The sequence below is a fragment of the Aythya ferina genome (genome assembly GCF_964211825.1).
Source record: "Aythya ferina genome assembly, chromosome: 7".
NCBI classification, from domain to species: domain Eukaryota; kingdom Metazoa; phylum Chordata; class Aves; order Anseriformes; family Anatidae; genus Aythya; species Aythya ferina.
Genome location: NC_140302.1, coordinates 23,995,723 through 24,021,043, shown reverse-complemented (window position 1 = coordinate 24,021,043; position 25,321 = coordinate 23,995,723). Strand labels below are relative to the sequence as shown.

Here is a 25,321-nt window from a genome sequence, read left to right as displayed (position 1 = left end):
CGCTCGTTTTTTTCACCCCGTGTCTTTTATCTTGTGAGTAAAGTTTGAGCAGTACGCAGAAAGTTAACTGCCTGGAGTCTTTTAAATATAAGTAACACGCACCCAGTAATAAGCTGTCGGTTGTTTTTTTGCTGCCTGCAAAGAAACATAAACACAGCGCTCATTTCTGGCAGGTTTTTACTGTCAGAGTTTCTCCTATTATATTTATCTTACAATTTGCCAGGGGGTGAAGTTATTAAGTTTTAGCAGCAGCCATCGATCAAGTTCACAAGTTAACACGATAAAGGCTCTGTGCCGCTCCGATCCGGGAAAATGATGATCCTCACTCGGTAATTAACTAAATGAGAAAGTTAAATCTTACTTGAGAGCTGGGAGAGATGAAAGAGAGGTGTTTGTCAGTTTCTCAGTGGAAATTAGAAGCAGTTTTCTGCAATTCCCTAAGCTGCTGCTCTGTCATATTTTACATAAGCACTGGGAAAACGTCTTGTAATTAGTGCTGTCATGGAGGATTTTTTTTGCTGAAGGATGTTGGAATAATTCATTAGATTATCAAGAAAGGCTTGTGTCCTGAAATGATTAGCACAGTGAAATTTAAACCATTAACGATAACAAGTTTAGAGCTTGCTGCAGTGCAGAGGCACCCGGGGTATGTCTGTGCCTATTTCAATCATTTCTTATAATTAAACATTATGTCCTCTTTTTTCCTCCCCTTCACTAAGACCCATCCAAAATTCCTGTTAAGGTGGCTCTGTCTAGATCAGTGACTTAACCACGACTGGCAGTGCAAGCAGCTGGAGGTGAAATGCTGCAGCTGCAAATAAGCCAAAGAAGACATCTACCTGGGTCGGAGCCCGCAGCCCCAGTGAGTGCGGGGAAGAAGGGAGGAAACCCAGTTTGACCTCATGGTACTGGGTTGTCAGGGGGAACTCCCTTCATTTCATCTGGAAAGAAGCTTAGTGAGAAATTTATGGTAGTGACCAAAGCTTTCACTCTTTGTAGAGCTCCAGCATGAAGATGTCTGGAAGGTTCAGCAAGTCCCAACCTTGTTGGGATTGTTTAAGCCACACGTGATATTGTAGGAAACAGCTTCTGTTTTTCTTAAAAGAGATCTCCTCTTACCATCAAGAAATGTATAATCTGAATTCATCCACACTGTGCAAAGTGTCTTAATAAAAGCCTCTGCAATAATTAGAAGACATTGTGGTTTTTAATAAAAAATCAAAGTTTTGACCACTAGTATGCGTGGTAATACACTATTTAAGGCCTATGCCATGATCAGAGAATTGTGCTGGTGCTTTTTTTTTTCTTTCCTTTGCTTCAGAAGGATTCTTAACCCCCCTACTGAACAAAAACAAAAATAACCTTGGTTGTCATACGTGGGTTACAGCTGTGATATACCACAGCTATTTTGTTTTATATGCAAAGCAGCAGATTTATCCAGGCTTTATTTATCTGTGCTGAAATATGGCACCTTCCTATAGTCGCGAACCATTATTTAGATTAAAGCCCTCTCATATATTAGTCCTCTTCTACTTCACTGGGCATACAAATGTGCTTTGTGTTAAATGTAGCCATTTGGAGAAATGGTCTTGTAATTATGGGCTGCAATGGAGCATAGTACATAGATCCCTGAGCTAGTACCAACCTGAGGCAGGCAGTCCCCTGGGTTTCCCGGCACGGCCTACTAGCTCGGGCACACCGCTGGAGGAGGACACCTCGGCTGTCCTTGCAGACAAGGTGGCATGTCCAGAGCCACCCTTAGCATCGCCGAGCCCTCACTTAACCAGGGGTTTGTGAAAAAGCACAAAAACCTTTCTCTGTTCCAAGCTAGTAGTTCGCTGTGTTGCACCCAACCTGTCTCCCAGGGTGCCAGACTACCAGTGCTTCTTCTTTGCCACTTTTGGTGGTGAAGCTTATAAAAAGCATAATAAGCTTTATATTTACATTCATGTTTGGATGAATTTTGAACTTAGCAGTGTGTCTGGCCTGCGGGGCAGTTCTCGCCTCGTCAGGCTAGGCCTGGCTGTGGTACCAGGAGGAGGAGGACCCTGTAGGCCACTGCATGCTCCAGGAAACACAAACTGTGGCCATTTGGAGGTGGTTTGCAGTGAACTGGAGGCAGCTGATCAGAAAGGTTGAGTCATCAGGGTTTATTAGGAAGCCAAATCGATTCTCTTGCTGCTTGTAACCAGTCCCCCCCCTCAGCGCTTTAATAATACAGATGCTTGATGTCATTGTTTTGTTCCTTTTTTTTTTTTTTTTTTTTTTTTTTTTTTTTAATAACAGGCCTTTTTCATTGAACCCCCAGTGGGTTTTTTAGGACTCTTCAAAGTGAAGTTTTGGAATTTTCTTCTCAACTGTAGCTGCAGACGGTCTGGGGGAGGCATGGGTGCATGCATTGCGGTCGCATGATTTTGGAGCCTTGTGAGTTCATCTGTCGTATCTGCAGAACCGGTGTGATTGTGGTCGGCCCTGTCTGCCTGGTCCTCTGCTTGTACAGACCACGGGACCTGCTGGGCATGCCACAGCCAGCTGTGGGCTTGTCCCAGCTCCTTTCAATGGCAAACTGGGACGGGCAGGGGTGCAAGCAGTGTCTGAAACTGATACTGTTATGTGTGGCCAAAGTAGAGCGCACAGAGCTACAAGCACATCGTACTGCTCTCCACTAATTTGGACATACTCACTGTGACACATAGAGTGCATTTCTTAGCAGATCCACTCTATCAGCCTAGAGTTTGACTTCAGGTTACAAGTTGGTCAATAGGCTCTTTAATTTACTCATTATTCCTGCCCCAGAGGCCTGTATTCACTGGGGATGTAGGCAAGATGACTTGCTCCCACCTAAGCCATCTGTTTTTACACACACAAGCCATTAGTTGATTTTTTTACAGATGTTGCAGCTTCTATTTGATACCCCAGGCTGACATTTTAGAGGTAAGCAGGGAGCTGGAGGTGGCGGGGAGAAGGGTGCTCTGGAGGCAAGCAAGGGCCAGAAGCTGGTGCCACCCCATAAAAGCACAAGTTGCCCCTTTTGTGGTCTGTCTGTGCACATCAACTCTGTTGCCAGCTCAGCATCATGTAAGGCTTAATCTCTCACATTAAAAGGCAGAGGTACAGGCTTTTAAAAAATGTTTTGTTGAGACAGCCTGTTGTGAGATTGACTTCATGGCAAAGAAAAAAGAGGAATTCAACGACATCAAGCTTGTAGAATACAACATCTCTCCACCGTCTTAATCCAGCATTTTTATGGGGGTGTCTGTTTTGCAGGCAGCTTAACTGCAGTAGAAATGACCAGAATCCCCTAAGACCAATGTTCAGGGCAGTCCGTTGGTAATCGTTTTTTGCCAGGCTGTTGCCAGCTGTGGACTTTGCTAGGAAAACTCCAGTTTTCACACCAAGGACGTCATTCCCACAGTCCTTTAGAGATTTCTCTATATAAAAAGTTGGCCCAAGAGGAAGTGTTTCTTTCCTGATGTCCAATACTGGGTTTGTGACTCACTTGCAGTCATTGCTGTCCGTGTGGTGGCCAAATGAAGTAGTGTAGATCAGTCATAGCCTGTGTCTTACGTGATCTTACTCAACACACACGCAAGTCCGCAGGGAGGAGTGGGGATAAAAGTAGTGTTGAGAACACTGAGCTGCACAGTTGAGCACGGGTGATATGATCTCCACCTTTCAATTCATAATACCAAAATAGAAAAAAAATGCTTGTTATAAATGGCAGCTCATTTTTGTACAAGAAAAAATCTGTCCAGATCTGCTGGAAATGCTGAAATTTAGGTGGATTTGCACTATAAAGTGAAATGTAAGTGATGAATAGTTAGGTAGATTTTCAAATTACGAAGTTTTTGGTGTTCTGAAGTCAGGACTGCTAGTGGGACAGGGGGGTTATTGAAGTACAGGAATTCTTTTCTCCGCAGCAACAATGAAATCCTGCTTTCTAAACCCAGTTTTAATAACTAGTTTCTGTGGTCTCAAAACGTGTTTCAGCACTTGCTGGGAAAAGTTGTTTGTTCTTTTTTCTTTTTCTGTAAAATGAACTAATCCATATATTTCTTTTAGATATCATTGCAAACATTTAGGAATTTGTTTTTTCCTTTGAAGTCAGTGAAGTCTTCTAGAGAGGTTGCTGCCTGGAATTGTCATCATAAAAGAGAAATATGGCACCCCTAAATCAATGGTTGTTGTATTCTGGTGTCTGTAATTTGTTTCTAATTATTTGATAATTAATAGAGAATTTCTAAATACATCTTGCAAATAAAAATGATGTAATATTATTGACCGGTTATTACAACCCTGTTTGATGTTAAATATTGGAGTGAAAAACAGAAAATCATGTTTTTGGTGGGATAATCTATAGTAGGAAAATGAGAATTGTCAGGGTGAGTGCTGTACAGATAAGTCTTTGCAGCAACTTTGGACTTGCTTTGGCTAAATATGTGCCCATAGTATGTATTCCTAGACTGGGAAGATAAAGAAGTGAGCTTGTATGGTTAATGAAGAGAAACCTAAAAAGAAACAAAAGTCTTAATTTAACATTTAATAAGCTATCCGACCATTATGGAAAAAAATAATTTCCCAATAAACGGTTAATGTTTATTGGACAAAGGATATTCCTGCAATGCAAAATGGGCACTTTCCTTCCAGTTAAATTGTTTAGAAAGCAGAAATTACATCCTGCTATCAAGTAGTAAATCGAAATGTCAATGTTCTGTATTGTCCCTGAAACTCTTTGAGCTGAGCCTTTCTGACAAGATATTAACAATGCTCAGAAAGTTTAAGATCTTTCATTCTGTGAAAGAAGTATGTCACATATATCAGGGTGTGTTTTAGCTGGCTTTACTCTCAAGGTATAATTTTGTACTTGAAAGAAGTACAAACCATTTCTTTCTCATCCGTTTCAGGCATTCCCTATGACTTGTAGCAGCAGTCCATTCTTTAGAAGAAAAAAAAAATACAAGTGCATTTTTCTGTTAGTGCATTGACATAACAGGTAACCACAGCTGAGAAATCCAAATGCATCTTACTGTCTGCAAGGTGCAAATAAAATTGTTTTTATTAAATCGGCGCTCATGGTTTCCCATCTAACCAGTCCTTTATGTGCAGCTCAGACATGAACCAGTACCTTGTCCTGCAGGGGTTACAGCTCACTGTGACAGCACTCTGACTGACAGCAGCAAATGAGATACACAGACTTGGCCAAATTCATGTATCAGAGTGTTTTTCCTTCTGTTGTGTTTTAAAAAAAAATCATAAAACCACCTGAGCTTCTTTTCTTATTAATGATTTGGGTTTTCCTTTCCTTTCAGACAAAACTTGCCAATGGCACTTCCAGTATGATTGTGCCCAAGCAAAGAAAACTGTCTGCAAGCTATGAGAAGGAGAAGGAGCTCTGCGTCAAGTATTTTGAACAGTGGTCCGAGTCTGACCAGGTGGAGTTCGTGGAGCACCTCATCTCCCAGATGTGTCACTACCAGCACGGACATATAAACTCATACCTCAAACCCATGTTACAGAGGGACTTCATCACTGCACTGCCAGGTATTTTTGCAGGCAGAGGAAGCTTGCTCTTCCATTTTGTCTTCCAGAAAACTGTTCCACTTGGCTTCCTGTGACTTTGGCCATCCCTACTGACGAGGTTTCTTCAAGGGTCAGCTTGCAAAATAGATGATAGCTTTTGAATGAAAAGCTCTGTACCGATGCAAAACATAGGAACATTTCGTTTTGTATTCCTACCATCTCTTTAGGCATGATCTAATACCAACATGGTTTGGCTAGGAGTAGCTCTTATCTGTATCTTAAAGGAAAGTCATCACAAGCCACAGGACAGGTAGTTGTGCTCATAATGCCCACAACAACTCATTAATGACAAAAAAAAATTAAAACTACATCGCTATGTGAAGAGAGGAGTTTCCATTTGTTTGATCATTCTTCAGAAGGGATTTCTCAGCCTGAAATTTAATAAGGATTGAAAAAAAAAAAGATGGAAAAAACATGTTTAACTGTGAATTGTACAAAGCATAAAGGCAGTGCAGGAGTTTTGCTATGACTGACATTAAGTATGTAGACTCTGGATTTTTAAGCTCATTGTGGCCAGTAATCAAATGGTTGTTGTAGCATTAAAAAAAATCTTAGTTATGCTAAGTACCTTCTTTATGCTAGTTTTTAGTAATCCAGTGGCAATAATCTCATGTACTTAGAGCAGCATTATAACTTGTGGAGCTGTTCTGTTTCAGGAAAACAGAGAGTACTTTGAAAGCGCATTGGTTTCCCCAGTTTTAAAGTGGAAGTATGCATACAGTTACATTATTTTTCCAGGTTTTACTCCACAAAACTCCACCAGAGCAAGCTAATATATCTAATTTTCACTTGTTTAATTTCATCCTGCAACCCTTTTTGTGAACTTTTTGGGGCAAATATTAGAATTATTGTCACAGGCATCCAAAATTTCCCAGCCATACCGTATTTTTGGTGGTCTTTTCACGCTTATTCAGGAGGCAGCTCTAGCTTTGAATTTTGCTATACCCAAGTGCAGAATAGTTAAGAATTAGGCAGCTAATATCTGAATATATGAACAGTTGAGGGAACTGTGTGCTTAAATAAAGCACGAGCGTCAATTTGCATATTTGCAAAGTGCTAATGTCCTAGTGAATATAGTGAATATATATACATGTAATTCTCTCTAAGGGAGAAAATGAATGACAAAGAACTGTACTGGCTCAGACTGCAGTCTGGGAGGTGCAGAATGTCCTTGGTATAGGCAGGTTTCCTGTAAGGGTGGTGGGAAAAAGGAAAGTTCAGAAACTGCTGAGGAAAGAATGGGGAACCTAAAAATTTGAATTAAGTCAATAAAAAAAAAGACTGAACTCTTTAAGTATTTTGTAGCTCTCTGAAATGTGCAAGTGTTCAGTACTTTGGTTTCATTTTTACACCTTCATTCTCTTTCCTGCTCTCCCCTCAAGTAAATAAAACAATAAAGATACTCCAAAATCATGAGACATCTTATCTCTGTCCTCCTAGCGCTGTCCCACAGAATGACCAGAGGTAGTTTTAGATCATGAGCAGACTTTGCTTATATAGAGGAAATTGGCTCAGAATATTTTCCCAGTGCTTAGGACAGAATTAAGGTTGTTTGAAAAACACAGTTTAACTGCGTACTTAACAAACTTTGTTCCATTTCTAAAAAAAAACAACAAGGCCTTTGCTTAGCATTTCCAAGCTGTTTAACATTTTTTATGGGCAAAGTCATTTTAAAAGGGTTTCATGTGTGAAATAACTGAAAGATTCTTTTAACAGTTGGTATGGAGGACTGAAGGGCTAATCGTGTTTCACATTAGTTTAGCAAAAGCTTTTGTGCAAGGAGATTTTTTTAAGGAAGCGATGCTCCAGCAGATATATGGCTCACATAATAATAAAATTATTTTTGTTTGCTGCCAGGCCAAAATAGCTCTGCCCTTCCACTTATCATAAATGTGGGAAGGGGAGGCCAAAACATCAGTATTTCTTGTCTGCAAAGGATCTGTCTAGGGTCAAAAGTGTGACTTACAGTGATGGAAACTTATTGTAGTTATGACACCTCACTACAAATGGGTTTAAAGTAAAACTCCTGAATATCCAGAAGGGGCAGGTGGGTCAGAAACACAATTGTGGGTGAGGGATATTGTCCCCACTTCATGCAGTGTTCCTTGCTTCCTAAAGCCACTGATCTGTTCCCCATATCAAATAATTTCTTGCTGTTTTGCTGCTTACATAAAAAGGCAAATGTGGATGCTGCATGGGCAGGCATTTTTAATGTCCTGGTGGGTTGGTGTCTGTTTCCCCATTGGAAGCAACACAGATTGGGAAAGCAAATATGCTGTTTCCACCCAGGAGAGAGCTCAGGACTGCAGGCGTCAAGGTGCGGAAGGAGGGGAGCACAACTGTCCACGTCTGCCCTACCAAATTGTGGAATTCCTGCAAATTCTGCTTCAGCTCCACCAAAATACATCTCTCCTTCCACGAGTTGCTGTAGTGTCAATCTAAATTTACAAACACTTTTTTTTTTTTAAAGAGAGTGTTTCCTGTTAATGGCTGTATATATCTTTTCAGATTAAATACATAATAAAGGCTGCTGATGCTTTTATTTTGCAGGTTGACATCTAATTTTGCACCTATAAAGATAAGAAATGTCAGGCTTCTTTCTGCTCTCTCTGGCTGTGCGTGGAATCATTCCCGGGCTTTTTCTGCTCCGTGAATGGACGCAGAAAAGGCTGGGCAGAAAGTCTCACCCAGCGTGTTTATAAACTCAGGATGTTTGAAAGGAGTGAGGAGATGGGCTGAGTTTTCTTGTTTTCATGCACCAGGAGCTAAGTTTGAGATCTTTCAGTTAATGAAACCAAACAAAGGTTGGGCCTTTTGTTTCTCATGAGCTCTAATAAGAATCAGCTGATTGCACCCAGTTTGGGCTGCTGATATATTAATATGCGACCGTACAACTGCGTTTGCTGCTTTTTCTTTGTCACTGACAAGCAGGGCCTGGTCTTTGAGGCCATTGCTTTGAAAGCAAGAAAGGATGTTGTCCTGGATGTGAAGTGGAAGGAAGATGCATGTAATATTGACCTCCTGTGCTTCCTTTTGGGTTGGTGTGGACGTGATGCCTGAGGGGTAGTGGGGTCTCAACCACAACTTTGACAAAGCCTCCAAAGTGTGACCCGTGAAGTGGGATGACATTTTGACACTGTCTCACTCAGGAATTTAACAGCCTCAAAGACAAGTTATATTTACACAACAACTCATTTAAAATGCATCTTATTTCTCTGATGTCTTGCTGGTGATTGCATCTGAGTGTATGAGGGCACGTTTTCGCTGAACCCATCCCTCTGGTTACGAAGCAGAGCATCCCCTTGCTGCCCCCAGTGCAGCGATGGCTCCTTGTGCTGCTAGGAGCTACCCAGGCTACAGAGCCATGCCCTGAAATTGTTGCTGCTTGCTGTCTTTTTACTCATCTGCTCTACCTTTTACTCCAGCCGTGTTGAAACAAAGCCAGTCCTGGTATCCGCACTGGAAAATATTTGCAAATTATATAATGTTGGTGCATATTTTCCCTCCACCCACTGAAATGAATGAAGCCAGCAAACCTGCTTCACTTTCTCCTCAGCCAGCCTCTTCTTCCCTCTCCCCTTCCCTGTGCATCTGCATATCTTTCCCTCCCCCATGTCTAAAGGTACCACTACCCTTCAGGGCACACATTGGGAATATATATTTTTTTCTTCATTACGTTTAAAAGCTACTGCTTTAGCAAAAACAGCTTTTGAGCCGTTGGAACATGAGAACAGCTGTAGCAGTGAGATGAGAAATGGTCCTAATATAGAGAGATTTTGGGGGCTGCGTCGCTGAGTTGGAAATGCCATCCATAGAATATCCCCCTAGTGCTAAAACCCATCGAAATAGATTGGAATGACTTCTTGGATTCTTTATTATTTTTAATGACTTGTTGTGTTATATCCAAAGGAAGTTGGAGAACGCTGTTCACTCCTGAACTTAGCCACAAATGCTCTTCTGTGCATTTGGTCCAGCTCTGCATGCAGAAGAGTAGAAGAGAAAGGGATGGGGAAGAGAGGGCATCTTTGTACTAGTAAGGAGATTTGTTTTAAACTGCACATCTCCCAAACAAATAATGCTTTTTTTCTCCTTTTTTTTTCTCTTTTTTTTTCCCAGCTCGGGGATTGGATCATATTGCTGAGAACATCCTGTCCTACCTGGATGCCAAGTCGCTGTGCGCCGCTGAGCTGGTGTGCAAGGAGTGGTACCGCGTGACGTCGGACGGCATGCTCTGGAAGAAGCTGATCGAGAGGATGGTCAGGACAGACTCGCTCTGGAGGGGGTTGTCGGAGAGGAGAGGATGGTGAGGGAACTGCATCTTCACCTCTTTTGCCCCTATTTAAGACAGCAGGTGCCGTGTGTTTCAAGGCACATTTGGAGAGGCGTGCGTAGCGCCCTGAAACGTCACGTTGGTCCCAAACCCCACAAACACCTAAACCAAAATTCAGGGGCTGGGGAGTCGGGGCATCATTTGGCTGTGCAGGCAATGTGGGGGCTTGCTCCTCACTTTCCTCATCTGATGATGCTCTTATCCCACTGTGACAAGTGAGATACACAGACTGCGATTTTTACGCCCAGCTGTCATTCGGTTCAAATTAAGAAGCTGTGTACGCCCCAGGGAACACTAAACTAGTCAGCAGTTCAGAGCAGAAGAGCTTTTTTAGGGGTGGCAGTGGGGCAGCATGTGCTATGAATTAGTTCTTTCCTGATAGGTCTGTTTGTTTTCCTCAGCAGATTTTCACTATTAGATATCTGTTTAATTTTCAAACTGGAAGCTGAGGGTAGGTACCACGGAGAATAGGGGACTTTAGAAATGCAGATAGATTAGTTAATAATCAGCTGGAATAGCCTTACTACAATGTGGGTCTCACTCAAGTTTGAAGCTGCTCTGTTAACATTTCATTAGAACTTTCCCTCTCAGGGGTACGTCCTTTAATACATAATTTTCTTTTCCAAGGGTGTCCCTAGGATGTTGGCAGAAAGGAAGCTGGGTATGAATATTTCATAAACAAGATAAAAGTGACAGCTCAGGCATTTTGGTTGCCATTAAAAAGAAAAAGATACGGAGTTGCAAACAAAGACTCCCATTTCATGCTTAGTTTTGTTCTACTGTTTGTCTCAGGGAGTAAAGGCAAGTAAATCAGGGTTGTGAAATGTCTTTTAAAAATAAACACAATGTCGATCAGCTTCCAGTAGTGTTATGTTTATAAGGAGTATAAAATAAACACAACCATGACAGTGTTAACTTTTGCATCCCTTTTAGTGCCTTGCTTTCTTCAGGACTTCTATTTTTGCTCTGTGTTGTTGAGGTCAGAATAAGTCAGAAGAGGACCTTTGGAGGCTATTTAGTCCCTCCTGCGTCCCAAAGGCAGAACGAGCTTTCTTTAAGTCATTCCAGAGATGTTCATCTAACATGTTCTTAAAAACCTCCCCTAATAGAGATCCCCTGTGCCTTGCATGGGCAAGCAATGTCACTGTTTCACTAACATCACTGTTTTCCTAATACCTAGATTTTCCTAAAATCTAGGCACAGTCTTCCTAGTTACAGTTTAGCACATTATATTTAGCCTACAGAGAGACAGAGGACAATTTCTTGTTCTCCATGTTGTAGTAGTCTTTTATATGGTTGGGAGATTGTTGCTTCTTTTATATGGGATGCACTAACCAACCCTCATCCTCTGTTTTCTTGTCCTCTTGTCATTCTTGGTTGGCTTTGCTGAAACTCACTGCAGTCACTCTGCTCTGGTTTTGGAGCCTGGAGCTGCACCCAGCTGGGTACCTTCCTTCTGCTGAGGCATCACCAGCATCTAGCAGTATGGGAAGGACTGCTTTCCATGCCTTATGGAGAACACTCCATTTTCTGCTTTCCAGTAGCATATGTGCTTTTTAAAACAGCGATACAATACTTTCATATAACTTTTAATTACCTCTTCTGTGGAAGTTCTGCTCAGCTATTATTTCTCATCTTGCATGCTTGTGATATTACTAAGTGGTGAACCTGGCACTTGTCCTTATTGAGTTAGATTCTCTTTACTGCTTAGCATTTCTCTGTTTTGTCAGGACCATTATGAGTTTCAGCGTGTCCTCCAAAGTGCCTGTAGTTTCTCCCAGCTTTAATGTCTCTGGCCATGTAGTAAATACGCTCCCTGTTCCATTCTTTGTCATTACTGAAAATGTTTAGTAATGACAGATCTAGGACAGACTCTATGCAAGATCCCAGTTGCCTTCCTTTATTTTTTGAGTGCACCATTGGTAATCTGTGCGTGCCAACCATTTGTGTGTCCACCCTTGAGCACTTCCACCAAGATCATACTTCTCTAGCTAACTTAAGGGAATGGCTTGTGAGAAGAAACTAAATCTATTTGACATGATTTATTCTGGATTGATAAATTTGGCCATTGTCTGTCAGCTTGTCATCTCCTAGGAATTCATCTAATTGACCATGTGCTGTAGTACCAGCAGTCTGTGATGTTCAGCTGGACTGTCCACCATTTCCTTGGGTCTGCCTTATCCCCCTTTTTAAAATATAAAAGCTACAATTGTCTTTTTCTTGTTCTCTGGAAGTATATTCATTCTTCATGTCTTGGAGATAATAGCTGATAGTTCTGAAGTTGTTCCCTCCATGTTGCAGAAATAACATTAATGACATTACTAGTCATAGAGGCTGATATTTAAAAAAAAAAAAAAAAGTTGCAAAATCCTTCTTCTTATCTCAAAGGACAGTCACACCAACCTCTTTCTCAGGTTTTTCTGACCCTTCTAGAGTAAGTTGTGCCATATCTTTCAGACTACCCTCAGATTAGCTCTAGAAGATACAGCCAAGGCATGGAAGGGTGGTAGCTGACTGGTGTTACTTGCTTAGACCTCCTCACTTTGCATGTGGACTTGCTAATTGCAGCATTTGCAGCTTCTGGTTTACAACAGAAACACCCAGTTCTGCAGCACCTCGCTGACATCTTGTCAGGGAGCAGTAAGGGTTACACAGATTTAGAGAAAAATGAAACAGAAGCCCAAAATCTGGGTACTATTAAGCACATCTGAATACTTGATTGAGTTGGCCGGTCACCAAAAACTGCCAACAATAGTTCCTTTTGTCACAAAGCCTTAGCACAGCGGTCACTGGGATGCCGTGGAAATTCCAAACAGTGCCTTAGCTGACCTCGAAACAACTGGCTCTACATGCAGCGAGGCATAGCTTATAGGTAACAACAACACCTTGTAATAGTAAGGTTGGAAACAACTGACAGGTTTTCAGACAAATAAGCTTATATACAAATTGTCCTAGACCTATGCCAAGCCTTCTAGGATGTGCTGTAGGTATTATCCACATCTCCAAAGCATTTTTGGTCTCCCAGGGCCAATAATTTTAATTTTCTTGCATTCATTTCCTGACTGAATTGTGTAAGGATCCATTTTGTTGGTGGTTTGCCTGCATCCAGGTGTCCCTTCCTCGCATATATTTGCCCCCAAATGAGGGGCTGATGATGATTCCCTTGTCCAAAGTAGAAAGCAGCTTTCTCTCAAATTGAACTTAAGGTAGTTTATTTTAAAAACTGTCAAAAGTTCTGTTCTTTAGCATTTGTTGTTTTGTTTGCTTAGTCCTATAGTTTACCTACCCACTTACAACCTAAAGGTTTCTGTTCACTGTTGTGATTTCACTGGTACAGATTTTACCCAAAGTACAGCAGGGCAGCTAAAGTACAGCCTCTCAAATGAGTTTCAAGGTATACTGCATGGAAAGAACAAGAAAGAAATGCACAAGGAAGTATTGAGCAATTAATTATGCCATAATGGAGCAAGGGAGGGAGAAGCGGAGAGCTGGCCCAGTATAAACTCGGTGCCTCTGATGCCAGGATTACACTCGGAGGCATTTGTGCCTCTCTCCATTTTGTGAGGCATGTTGCCAGGCAGAACAGCAGTTACTACGCCCATGGTGGGGTTTACTAGCTTCCACACCGTGTTTGGTGGCTTCTTAACTTCAGGATGAGGAATTAAAGTTTTTTACACAGCAGGTAGTGATTGCCGTTTATGGATTTTTTTTGTAGCAAAAATCTAGCTTGGGATATGAGTATTCCAAATCAGTGTTGAAATGAGGAAGGCACCACAGATGAAGTGTGTTGCTTACCAAAATGCAGCAGTAGCAGTAAAATGTCCATGTACCAAAACCGTTTCTGCTACTGCAGATAAAAGCTGGCCTTGAGTGCGTCGTGAGTTTGAGGGTTCCTCGGCTTCTCTCATTTTCTTTGTATGCTTTGTTTGAAAGGTGACCTCTGATGTGGATATGTGCATAGTGGGTATGAGCCATTCTCACCTCCTATTGAGTCAAAGGGATTCATGTCCAAACTAGATAGTACATTTGCCTTCCCTGAGTGAGTAGGAACTGCTTTTCCATGAATTTTTCACTGTCTAAATGTAACACGAACATGTTGCAAGGCAGACAAACAAGGAACCACCCTGTCTTGCTGAGTAAATGAAGTTGGAATATGAATGTTTGTGTGCTTTTCAACAGTGGTTACATAACCCAAGTGTAAAATGCCAGGAAGACCATCCTCCAAAATGCTGAAACGTGATTTCTGTTCAATGGGAGTGTTCTTTGTCTTCCAGGGGACAATACCTATTTAAAAATAAACCCCCGGATGGCTCTGCTCCACCCAACTCCTTCTACAGAGCACTTTACCCCAAAATTATACAGGACATAGAGGTAAGGAATAGCTTCCAAGTGTTGTTGTTTGTTCTGTTTTGTTTTGTATTTTTTACACTCTCCCCGATTTTCTCATGGTGCTCAAATTCTGAGCATATTTCATGCTAATGAAATAAGTTTTTAATTAAATATGATGTTTGTCCGGAGTTTGGAGATCTGGGCTACTTATAAATTCCCAGGACTTGATTGCTCCCTTAAGCAGAGGGTGATTTGTATTGTTCAGTGAGCTGTTTACAGGTGGAGTCTCTATGCCTTGCACATCAGATGTCAGAGCAACACAGTACCACCTTGTCTTTCTCTGTTGACAATGCTGTGCTCCATCCAGTGCAGATGAAATCTTATAAGGTGATACGGGGAGGTATCAGGAACTGAGCCAGGGAGAAAGTGCATTGCTGAAGGCTGCAATCCTAAAACCTAGGGAAACAGGAAACAACTGGGCATTGCTGCCTTGTATTTAGTGGTGGGCAAATGCCAAATGCCATGTTCTGGCAGTTTCCTAGTGGCAAAAGAGGTGCTCAGGTACTGTTGTAGCAGGTTTGCACAAGCCCTTAGCTGAGACTTTCTCTGCAATTGTTTAGTTGTTAAATCACAGAGTTAAAAGTTGAAGACAGAAAAAAACTTTAGGTCACTTCTCCCTCATCATTCCAAGCAGCACAGATGAGTTAAGCCACAATACGTATTCCAGGCCTCTTTGCCTGTTTAATTGGTTTTATCACATATTGCTTTTTCTGGAAAACTGTTTTGTCATTATATGGGCCTGATTGCAGGAATAAGAGTAAATAAAAATATTTCTTGTCTTCTCAAACAAACAAAAATAAAGAAGAGAGAGTCCTGTGTTCTGTATTTACTTCTTTTTTGTCTCCTGTCTCCCCTCAAGACAATAGAGTCAAACTGGCGGTGTGGAAGGCACAGTTTACAGAGAATCCACTGCCGAAGTGAGACGAGCAAAGGGGTTTATTGTTTACAGTATGATGATCAGAAGATAGTAAGTGGCCTACGAGACAATACTATTAAGGTGAGAACTCTCCAGAACAGCATGCTGATGGCACTTAACCAATCTGTTTTTAGTAACTTAGCCTTCTCCTTCACCCACCTCATACCTGAGCAGCATGTATGCCTCTTACATTAGCCTAGAGACCCTGTTTTCTTCTTGAATTGAATATGCTGGCAGAGTTTTTGACCATTAATAATTACAGACTATGTAACTGCTGTGTCCTGTACCTTGATAAGAAGGTAAGACCAGTGTTCATAGTAACCCCAGTAATATCAAGGATGTTAATGTGCTGTACCAAACAGCCCGAATGTGACTACAAAAATCAGCCCATGCCACTAAATATGTTCTGTCTGCAATATGGATGTCTGTGTTGTAGAAGAAACAGACCAGTCAGAGCAGTAAGTCCTTGAGGTATGATGAAAAGCTTACTTAGCTGTCTGTTTTCTAATGTTTGCTCTCCTAGATCTGGGATAAGAACACATTGGAATGCAAGCGAATTCTCACCGGACACACGGGTTCTGTCCTGTGCCTCCAGTACGATGAGCGGGTGATCATCACTGGATCTTCGGACTCAACAGTCAGGTGTGTGCTTGTATTTTGGAGCTTTCCATTTGCCTCAAAGAGCTCAGCCTTGCAAACTGCTGGAAGTATCTTTTCTTAAACATGTGCTGTTCAATTAGTTCGATGAAGTAGCTCAGCACGTTTGTTCAGGAGTGTACTGTCCTTGTTTATCAGATGTCCATGCAAGTGGCTGTCAAGGAGAAATGAGATCCTAAGCAAAGGTCAGTCAATGTTAAGATGATTTAGGAAGACCATTTGACATTTCACCAAGGTTTTGCATGTTCGGGCACTTCCTGAGAATGTTCTTAAATTCTCCGTGAGAATAACTTGTAAAAACTTGGCTGAAGTTCTCAAAGCAAGTTTGAAAGTTCAGTCATTCGTTGTCCCTTAATTTTAAAAAATGAAGTGTGACTAGATCTCCTGTGAGTTTTAATTAAATTTCAGCATGATTTTTCCCACTCAGTCTTTCTAACCTTGTTTTCCCTCCAGTCTCCATTAAAAGGCTGAACACTTCAAGTCAGCACATGTGGTGCACATTTTCACTATGCAGATGTAAAGTCCACTAGACATATTACAGGATCCCAGAGAGTTTAAAACCTGCAGTGTAAACACAGGCACATTTGAATTAGTGAGTTGCAATATGAACTTGGACATGAAGGAGATGTCTGTCTTCTCCATGCTGTTAAGTATTCCTCTTTTTGTCAGAGTACCCACGATGCCCATGCAGTGAAGTTACAGATGACAAAAAGTTGTGCCAGTGGCCTTTTAAGAAGCTGTTACTGTGTGTTCCTATGGCTGCAGGCTGCTCATGGTTATCACTAGGCTTGCATGTAAACTACTACTGTTAAGCTGGTGACCATTAAATTCAGTTCTTTACATGTGATGTATGCAGTCTTGTGGTGCTGCTAGATTTTGGGATCCTACCATTAGCAGGAATTCAGAATTTCAGGGTGGGAGCTGCACTGTGCTAAACACAGGTTGCAAAAGGAGATACTTATTTCTGTAACAAGCACTATCACTTTACATCTCAGGCCAGGCAGGCCAAATTGCAGACTGGCTACTTGCCCAGAAATACTTCGTTTCCCACTGTATCTATAAATGTTTGTGCAGACCCCAGAGGCTCATAGGATGCATCACTTTTATCCTTGGGTCTCCTCAGGAAGAGGGGCTTCGTCCAATAGGCAGTACAGATGGACTCTTAATGCTTCTGAGATCTCAGGGATGCACTTGTCCAGAGAAGTCAGTAGGTCTCCAGCTCCTGTTCAGTTTGGCAACCCTGTCTGCAAACTGCTTGTATGCTAATGGCTCAGGTCTTTAGTTTGTGATCTTTTTAACTTTGCATTTTGTAATCGGAAATGTACTTTACTTTCTCATTTATAATGCAGAAGTTGATGCGCTTCAGCTTCCATACAACAGAAAATAAGACATTAGAAGTCTTTCTCACATCTTGCTTCTTCTCAGTGTATTGGCAGAGGAAAGTTTCAGCTTCTACAGTGTCCCATAAGCCTGTTCATACAGCCATTTTCTGCTTTCACATAGTATATCTGGGACACAGGTATGATAGTGCCAAAAGACATTATGGAGTGCAAAAGAAGTTTGCAAACAGAACAGCCCAAAAGGAACAATTTTTAAGGCTTAAAATACCCATTTCAAGTCCTAGAAGTTCTGTAGGAAGCCTTTGTCTGACTTTCACCTTAAATTATCGTTCAGCTGAAGCAGTTGGTTCCAATAATGTCAAATCAACACAAATGCTCTGTCTTAATTTGGGTGTTCAGCACATTCCTAGAATGTAGTTGTGTACCAGATACATTGCAGAGTAAATGCAATTCATTGTGCAACTTGTGGCAGTTACTTATATTTGTTTGAAAAGCATAATCTTGTCTTCTGCCTCTGCATAAATTATCCTTTGAGTTGATAGTCCTGTGAGAGAAGTAAAAAATTAAACCTGTCTCTGAACTTCCTTCTTCACAGGTTGTGTTTAAGTACTCAGTGACTGGAAATGGAGTGTGGTAGGCTGACGTTACCAGGAAACATCAGTCCCTAGGGCTGTCAATCTCACACTTTTCCTCAGCACTAAATTCTCTTAATTAAAGAATGCTTTTTTTTTTTTTTTAATGGCTGTTTTTTTTTTTTTTTTTTATGGTGTTAACTGCATTGCAGGGTTTTGGTTGCTGGACTGTCTCAACGTATGCAAAATCAACAGGTTTATATAATATATCTTTTAATGAAATATTTAATAGATTTAGCTATAACTTGTGCTGTTTGCTTCTCTAATATTGCTAGAGAGTTAATTACCTCTCCCCATCCCTCTGTCTCTCCCTCTGCAGAAAATCTGCTGTACAGTTTTTTAACTCTCTCCTCTCTGGTTTGAAATCTGAAACTGCAGGGTGTGGGACGTGAATGCGGGCGAGATGCTGAACACACTGATTCACCACTGTGAAGCAGTATTGCACCTCCGCTTCAATAACGGCATGATGGTGACATGCTCCAAAGACCGATCCATTGCCGTGTGGGACATGGCCTCACCAACAGACATCACCCTGAGGAGAGTGCTAGTAGGGCATCGAGCTGCTGTCAACGTAGTGGACTTTGATGACAAGTACATCGTATCAGCATCAGGTGACAGAACTATCAAGGTGAGGTGTTTCAGAGGCTTTTTATTTGGGTATTTAACAATTAAGAACAGTGACCAGACAGGAAAGATGGTCTTCAGCTGTTATTACACAACTCTTCCTTTAGAAGCAGTATTCTTCCTGCTGCTCACTTCCACTAGTCCCTCTTCTGTTGAGCTTGCAGAACTTGTTTACAGAGCTGTATGGCAAATCAGAGCCAAGTGCAGATGTAGTTGAAAAAGGACTATTTTTCCTGGGTGCTTTTTCAACTTGACTGGTTCCATAATCTGTTTCAGCATTGGTCGCAAAAAGAGTTGTCAGAGAGGGCAGCATGGGGGCAAAAGCAAAGGTGAGTGCACAGGAGTCACTTCAGTGTTACTGCTGTGATGCCAAGCTGCAGCATTAAAACTGTGTTCCTGTGTAGACTAAATCATAGCCCGAGAGTGCTGAAGTCTGATTTTGGAAGCTAATTCTAATACAGTATGGCAAAAACCTGTGTACAGTGACCCAAGTTGCTAACAGTTGCAGGCTATAGTCACAAGTCATTGGAGGGGTAATTTTCCCAGTCTTAATGGTCATGTCTCCAATTAAGAACATCCTCAATGCACCTGTATGTCATACAGCTACCAGCTTTCGTTAGTCTCTCAATAATTTTGCCTGTGTGGTTCCCCCCCTTCCTGTCACAGGTATGGAACACTAGTACCTGCGAATTTGTGCGCACCTTAAATGGCCACAAACGAGGCATTGCATGTCTGCAGTACAGAGACAGGCTGGTAGTGAGCGGCTCTTCAGATAATACTATCAGGTGAGAGACACGGTCCCCACTGCAGATTTCTTTGCAAGCACGTTCTCTCCGATTCCCTGGGATGTGCGGAGGTTAGGCAACCGAAGTGCTCTGTACCCTTGTCTTCCTTGAAATATGCTTCCTTTGGTATAGAACATTGGGAACTACTGAAAAGAGATATTAGAAGTCTGGTTTACTGTGTTGTCTTTCATCCTCTATATCTCCAGAGTCCCATACTAATCAACAAGTTGCATTGCTCTGACAATTCTGGTGTATGAAAGAGCTGGCAAGTAGCACTTTCTGTGATGTCCTCTTGTGATATTTTAATTGGGCTATGTGTCTAGTTAAAGGGGTCAGATTTGCTGTAAGAGGCATTTAATCCTCTGCAGAAATCCTCCTGGGCTCTGGCCAAACTCTTCTTGTGGTACTTGGCACTGGGTTAAGTTTGGAACAGCTGGTTTAGAGCATGAAGTTCAGTTTGCTGCCTTTTGCACTTCTCCAGCTGCCCTTGTTGCAATCTGAGATTTAACTCCTTCTGGTATCGTGAGCCAGGATTTCTCCCCACATCCTGCAGCTGCTGGCAGAGGGATGTCCCACTAATCTCTGGGTGTACTGAGCAAGCTTGGATAGTAGCATAAGTCATGTAGGGGGATGGCTCTGTCATGCAAACAGAAGGACGAGCAGCCTCCCTTTTGTCTTCACCATGGCTTTAAAGAACGGTGTGCCTTTTGATAAAATTTTAAAGCTGGACAGGCTAATTAGAAAGCTTTCACTTTCCATGTCAGAAATTATTTCTCCTCAGTGAGTATGATTCATGCTGATGGTTGCCCGTGGAGTTTGCTTGCAGTACGCTGCCTCTCCCTGCTTTGCATTCTGGAAAATGGTGGTCCTCTGGTTGTTATTACCAGGTCGTTGTACCAGATTTTAGTATATGGCTGTTTGAGAGCATGACCAAGAAAGCTGGGACTTCTGTCTGTTAATCGGGGGAATTGGTATTAATAGGTTTGTGTAAGAACAGCACCACGTATGTATTAAGACCTCCTGCACTTCCAACAGAAACAATAACACTCTGCAACCGTGCTGTGAAACTTGGTCTCAGAATTAGAGTAAGAAATAGTTAAATGCTACACCAGTTAGGGAAGGATCTAAAATATGACTTGTAATACTAACAAAAATAAATGTCAATGTCATGATAACACTACAGAGGAGTATGAGTACTTTTATGCTTACATTGGACAAAATCCCTAGCTGACAGATAAATTGTGCTAGAATTCCAGGAATGTTGGCAGTGAATCCTAATGGAAGTCCAGTTTGGCAACCGTGTGGGCAAGGTGCAAGGCTTACCTGTTCACATAGTTTTCTCTCAGCCATTAGCAGAAGGCACATGTCAGTGGAAGGGTGATTAAGAAGAGGCAGGTTACTAAGTCCTCTCCGTGGGTGGCTTGGTGTTTTGTACGTGTGATTTTAATCCGTTGTAAAATAACAGATGTTGTGTGTTGGCCTTCAGTAGCAGTTGCCTCCTGATAGGGAATGTGAAGTTTTCCAAAAACACATTCAGTTGCAAAAACACTTTCTACTGCAACAACACAACTTTGTTTCTCACAATTCTCAAGCCAAAGAGCAGTTTTCTTACAGTTCGGTCATTTGACTATTTAAAGAAGTAAACATTTGAGGAGGTTATCAAATCTGGGGGGTACCTTTGGCACCATTTCTAGGTGTATGTGAAGGCCCGTTCCCCACATGGCTAAGGGCTGTGATCATCTCTTCTAATCACAATCAAATTCAGGTAAAAAATCAAACTGGGACCTGATAATACAGGCCTGAATTAGTGTGGTGCAGCTTCCCAGAGCTGCTGGCAACCTCAGGATTGATGGCAAGGAATGGAAACACATGGCACAGAAGTTCCTGGCACAAGTTTGCTCTTTAAACCTTTTTGCGCCAGTTCATTTCTGGCATCGTCCGTCCTGTTTGCAGTCCTTGAGAGGCTTAATGCTCTCTGACCAGCCAGAGTGCCTTTGGCTGACCTTTGCCATGAATTTGCTTGCTCTGACCTTGTCTGGTGTGCTGGTGCTAGTGTGAAAACTACTGGGATCTTCACAGGTTCCTGAAAGGTTAACTTTACAGCCTAAAGAATCATCTTCTGCTCCTCTTTGGCTTCAGATGTGTGCACAGAGTGACCCTTTCCCAGTACAGCAAAGAAAAAGCTCTCTTCATTCCTTGGTTGACCAAAGTGAGGGCAGCTTGTTGTGGCAGGCCAGACGAAATGATTATCCACCATCCTTGTGCACATGCCCACTGGATTCGGATTATTCCCTGGAGTGAAATGCGTGGGGATGATTTATCTCTCTATCTCTCAAGGAAAAGTCACCTCACCCCTCAGTGGCAGTGTTTCTTTGGATTATGTCACCCAGAAAGATCCCACGAACCATGAACCTCCTTCCTATGAAGTCCCTGCCAGCCTGAACTCTGACCGAATGAGTGTTAAAGAGCACGTGTGACTGCTTTCTTTCAGCTGTGTGTCAGAGAGCCTCGGCAGATGCTGCTGCTGAAAGATTGCTGTTTGGCATGAACAGAGCACATCTCACCTGGAGGGAATACCTGTAGACAATACGTGTCAAGAATATCAGTTCTCATAGACAAATAATCCTTCTTTATCCATGATAATCAGGAATCACATCAAAAAGCTGGCAGAAGTATGGAAAGCAAACAGACCTATTTCTTATAACTGTTTCAAGCATTTCTTAAATATTTTTCAAAGTAGTTATCTAAGTGTAAAAATTAATGTGTTTTAATTTATTCTCCATACTAAACATCCTTTACAAAGCCCCAGACTGAGTTTTTTACACTTGAAAGGGTAACACGTTGCTCAGTCTGTTACTGGAATATTGCATCCTAGTTTTGGTGCTAGAAGTTTTTATAAAAAGTTGGATTATTAGAAACTGGTAGCAGTGAGCCACGGAAATTATTGGAGAGCAAGAAGAAAATGCATTCCAAAATTATAAACACAGACTGCCCATTTTAGCTTATGTATATGGTGTTATGTGTATGCCTTGATTACAGAGTAGATATACCTGCAGTGAGAGAAAATGACAAATAAAAGGGGCTTGTGAATTCTTGTGCCTTTCACCACTGTGTTGATGTCTTCATTTGTCTGACATCAGCCTCCAAACCAGAAATAGGCATATAGGGGTACAGAAAGGAGCATGTGCCCTCTGAAGGTGATTTTACCCATTGGAACAAGCTGCCAAAGGACTGGTGAGGCTCCCTGTCTTAACACCTGCAAATCAAAGCTGGATACTTCTATGAAAAACTGACTCCAGTAAAATAAAGTTATGAGGCTGCCTAGAAGGTAGCTGGGATATAGCCTGTATGTGGCTTGTGTTACTGGGGGAGTAGGTGGTAGACACGACTGGTCTTAAGATGTTTGGATCTCTGAATCATTTCCTATGTGATACCAAGGTCATGTTGAAAAACACACATCAGATTCACTGCAGGAAAAGGAGTGATGAATCTAGGTTGCTTCTCCTTTGTTGTTTTATCATAAATGATATAAATTATTTCAAGTTTCCATTAACGACAAGCAAAGGCCCAATGTTTCCTTGTAATAATCAGTTATTCAGAAATTCTCATTGCTTCCTAATCTTTTCCAGGCTATGGGATATCGAGTGTGGGGCATGTTTACGAGTACTGGAAGGCCACGAAGAGCTGGTGAGATGCATACGCTTTGATAACAAGAGGATAGTCAGCGGGGCATATGATGGGTGAGGCTGTCAGTGCCATTAATACCTTGCATTCTCCTCTTTCTCCGTGTTTCACATCCCACTTTGCTGGATCTTTCTTATGAAAATTAGGCTCTTTGTCATACTAAGAGGTCCTTTTCATGGCCGGTAAATCAGGATGATGCCATAAAGTACACCTTTGGTTTTTTTTTGTGTGTGTGTGTTTTTTTTTTACTTGCTTTTTAAATAAGTCAGTGTGATTTGATGTGTGTGGTTCATTTCTTTAGCTTGTAAGATATCTGGCAGACTAGACCTGTAGCATCTTCTAGCTGAACCATTGGTAAGAACAGTTGTTCCCGTCTGTGGTTGTCTTCTGGCCTATTTGCCATTAGGGACTAATGTCTGCACTAACCCTCCCACATGTTTCTTTTCGTTATTATTACCTGACTTTTATATATTTTACTTTGTTGACAACATACTCTTTTCTCCCATTAAGCTCTGTGAGCTTTACAGAGGGGAAGTGCAAGAACCGTGTCTCAAGAGCAGTATTTGTGTAGTTTTCCATGGACAGCTGTATCAGCTAAGCTCTGCAAACAGTTCTTTTTATTTTATTTTTTTTTTTCTGTGAGCACTTGATTCCTTTTTGACAGAGCCATGGTGTTTTTCTATTTATTCACTACTAGGAAAATTAAGGTATGGGATCTTGTGGCTGCTTTGGACCCCCGTGCTCCAGCAGGGACCCTCTGCTTGCGAACCCTTGTGGTAAGAGCTTTTGGTAGGGGTGGTGGAGGGAGCAGAAAAGTGTTCTTGCTCAGGACTGTCTTGAGCCATGAAATTTTAAGTCAGTTTAGCACCAATCCTGCAGGATCTAAAAATCATTTCTAAGGGTCTGGCTTCTGTGGGCGTCCAACTCTTTCTTTCAATCTTTCAGGCTGTAAAGGATTAAAAATTAACACCTGTGGAGGTTTCATTCACTTTCCAAGAGCTTTGTTTTGTGGTCTGAAGTTAATAACTAAATCATTTTTGAGACTTTTCCTTCCTGAAGTCCATGTGCTGGTGGGTTTAGTTCAGTCTGTATGTACCTAGTGATGTACATGGTGTTGTGAGTTGTTGACAGGAAATTTCGTAAAGAAAAGTAGTACATTCCAAATTGGAGGAGAAAAATAGCAACAAAAGCAACCTTTTCATTGCTTTTAACTGTCTTTTGGGTGTTTAAGGAAACAAAGGCTAAGGACTGGAACAGACAGTGAAATTGCTTCGTCCTTAAACAGTGACTACTGCTTTAATGCTCTCCAGTGATATTTAGTGCAGGTCTGATGATGGTGTGGTAAAAATGTCATTGTGTGAGTGTTAACAACGGGCGCAGTCATGCTTAACAGTGGCTTTGCACTGGTCTTGAAATATTTTGACAAAAATAACAGAAAATCCAAGGCCATGTGGTCTTTCCTATAAGCATTCCTCCCTCACGCTCACCCCAAAAAACATGCACTGCTGCTGCTCTGATAGACTTGCCTGGGGTTAAAGGAAGATCCCAGTCCAGTAAGGTATTCACATTGAATGAAAAAGAAAGTACTGAATTATTGTTTTATTTTAGAAAAGAAATTTTGGCATGATGTTGGATTTATCAGACCTTTTCGTGCAGTGGCTTGTGACCGTTGTGTGCTCTAAACCCCTAAAGGTGTGGTTACCTCTCATCAGCTGAGCTGCTCCACCTGACCTTCTGCACAGGCATCTACCACCCAAACTGCTACTGTTGCTGTAGATTTTGCTAGATTTTGTCGATTTTTTTGCGTTTTACTTCACACCTTGCATGGGCTATGAGGGTTCCTGTGACTCAGCTGACAGGCAGTCGATCATTAATCAATACTAACTCTTCCAGTCATATTTGGACCAAAAGCTGCAGAGTAAGAGCCTGTGAGAGCCTTGGATGCCTGCAGGTACTACGTTGTAAAACCTTCTTGGTGGCCAGGTAGAACTGCAAATAATTTCTTGGCCAAAATCCAGAAAACCCCTTTGTCTTCAGCCATCCCGTTGCAAAGTACGGAACAACTCCATGCCCAGGAACGCTTTTATCCCAAGAGTCTAAGACTTCAGCTTGATAGTAGCGTTCTTGCTCCAGCCGGAGACGAATGTGTGCCTGGTAACCTGTAGACTTAATTTAACTGGTGTGATTTCCTCTGCATTTTCCAGCAGTGGACAGCCAAAGTGCCCCAACTAATTATATTATAAATCAGAAGCGGTGGGATGGAAACACTGTAGGAATCTCAACACATGGATCCTCATAAATCCCTGTTTGATAGCGATGGAGGGGGCCAGAAGAGGAGGGGCAGAGGAGGCTGTTGTAGTGCTTTTAGGGCTTTTCATGTTTAT

The 25,321-nt window shown here is 41.8% G+C and overlaps 1 protein-coding gene across 14 annotated transcripts in view; it reads left to right on the top strand.

Moving 5' to 3' along the window:
• The window catches only part of BTRC (beta-transducin repeat containing E3 ubiquitin protein ligase), a 119,247-nt gene that overhangs the window by 84,588 nt on the left and 9,338 nt on the right, over positions 1-25,321 (top strand). For all 14 annotated transcript variants that reach the window (XM_084526648.1, XM_084526650.1, XM_084526649.1 and 11 more), the window contains 9 exons: positions 5,310-5,541; positions 9,697-9,883; positions 14,185-14,281; positions 15,159-15,296; positions 15,739-15,857; positions 18,223-18,472; positions 19,135-19,253; positions 22,883-22,993; positions 23,635-23,713. In XM_084526648.1, coding sequence (XP_084382774.1) covers positions 5,310-5,541; positions 9,697-9,883; positions 14,185-14,281; positions 15,159-15,296; positions 15,739-15,857; positions 18,223-18,472; positions 19,135-19,253; positions 22,883-22,993; positions 23,635-23,713 — 1,332 coding nt within the window. The remainder of the gene's footprint in view (positions 1-5,309; positions 5,542-9,696; positions 9,884-14,184; positions 14,282-15,158; positions 15,297-15,738; positions 15,858-18,222; positions 18,473-19,134; positions 19,254-22,882; positions 22,994-23,634; positions 23,714-25,321) is intronic.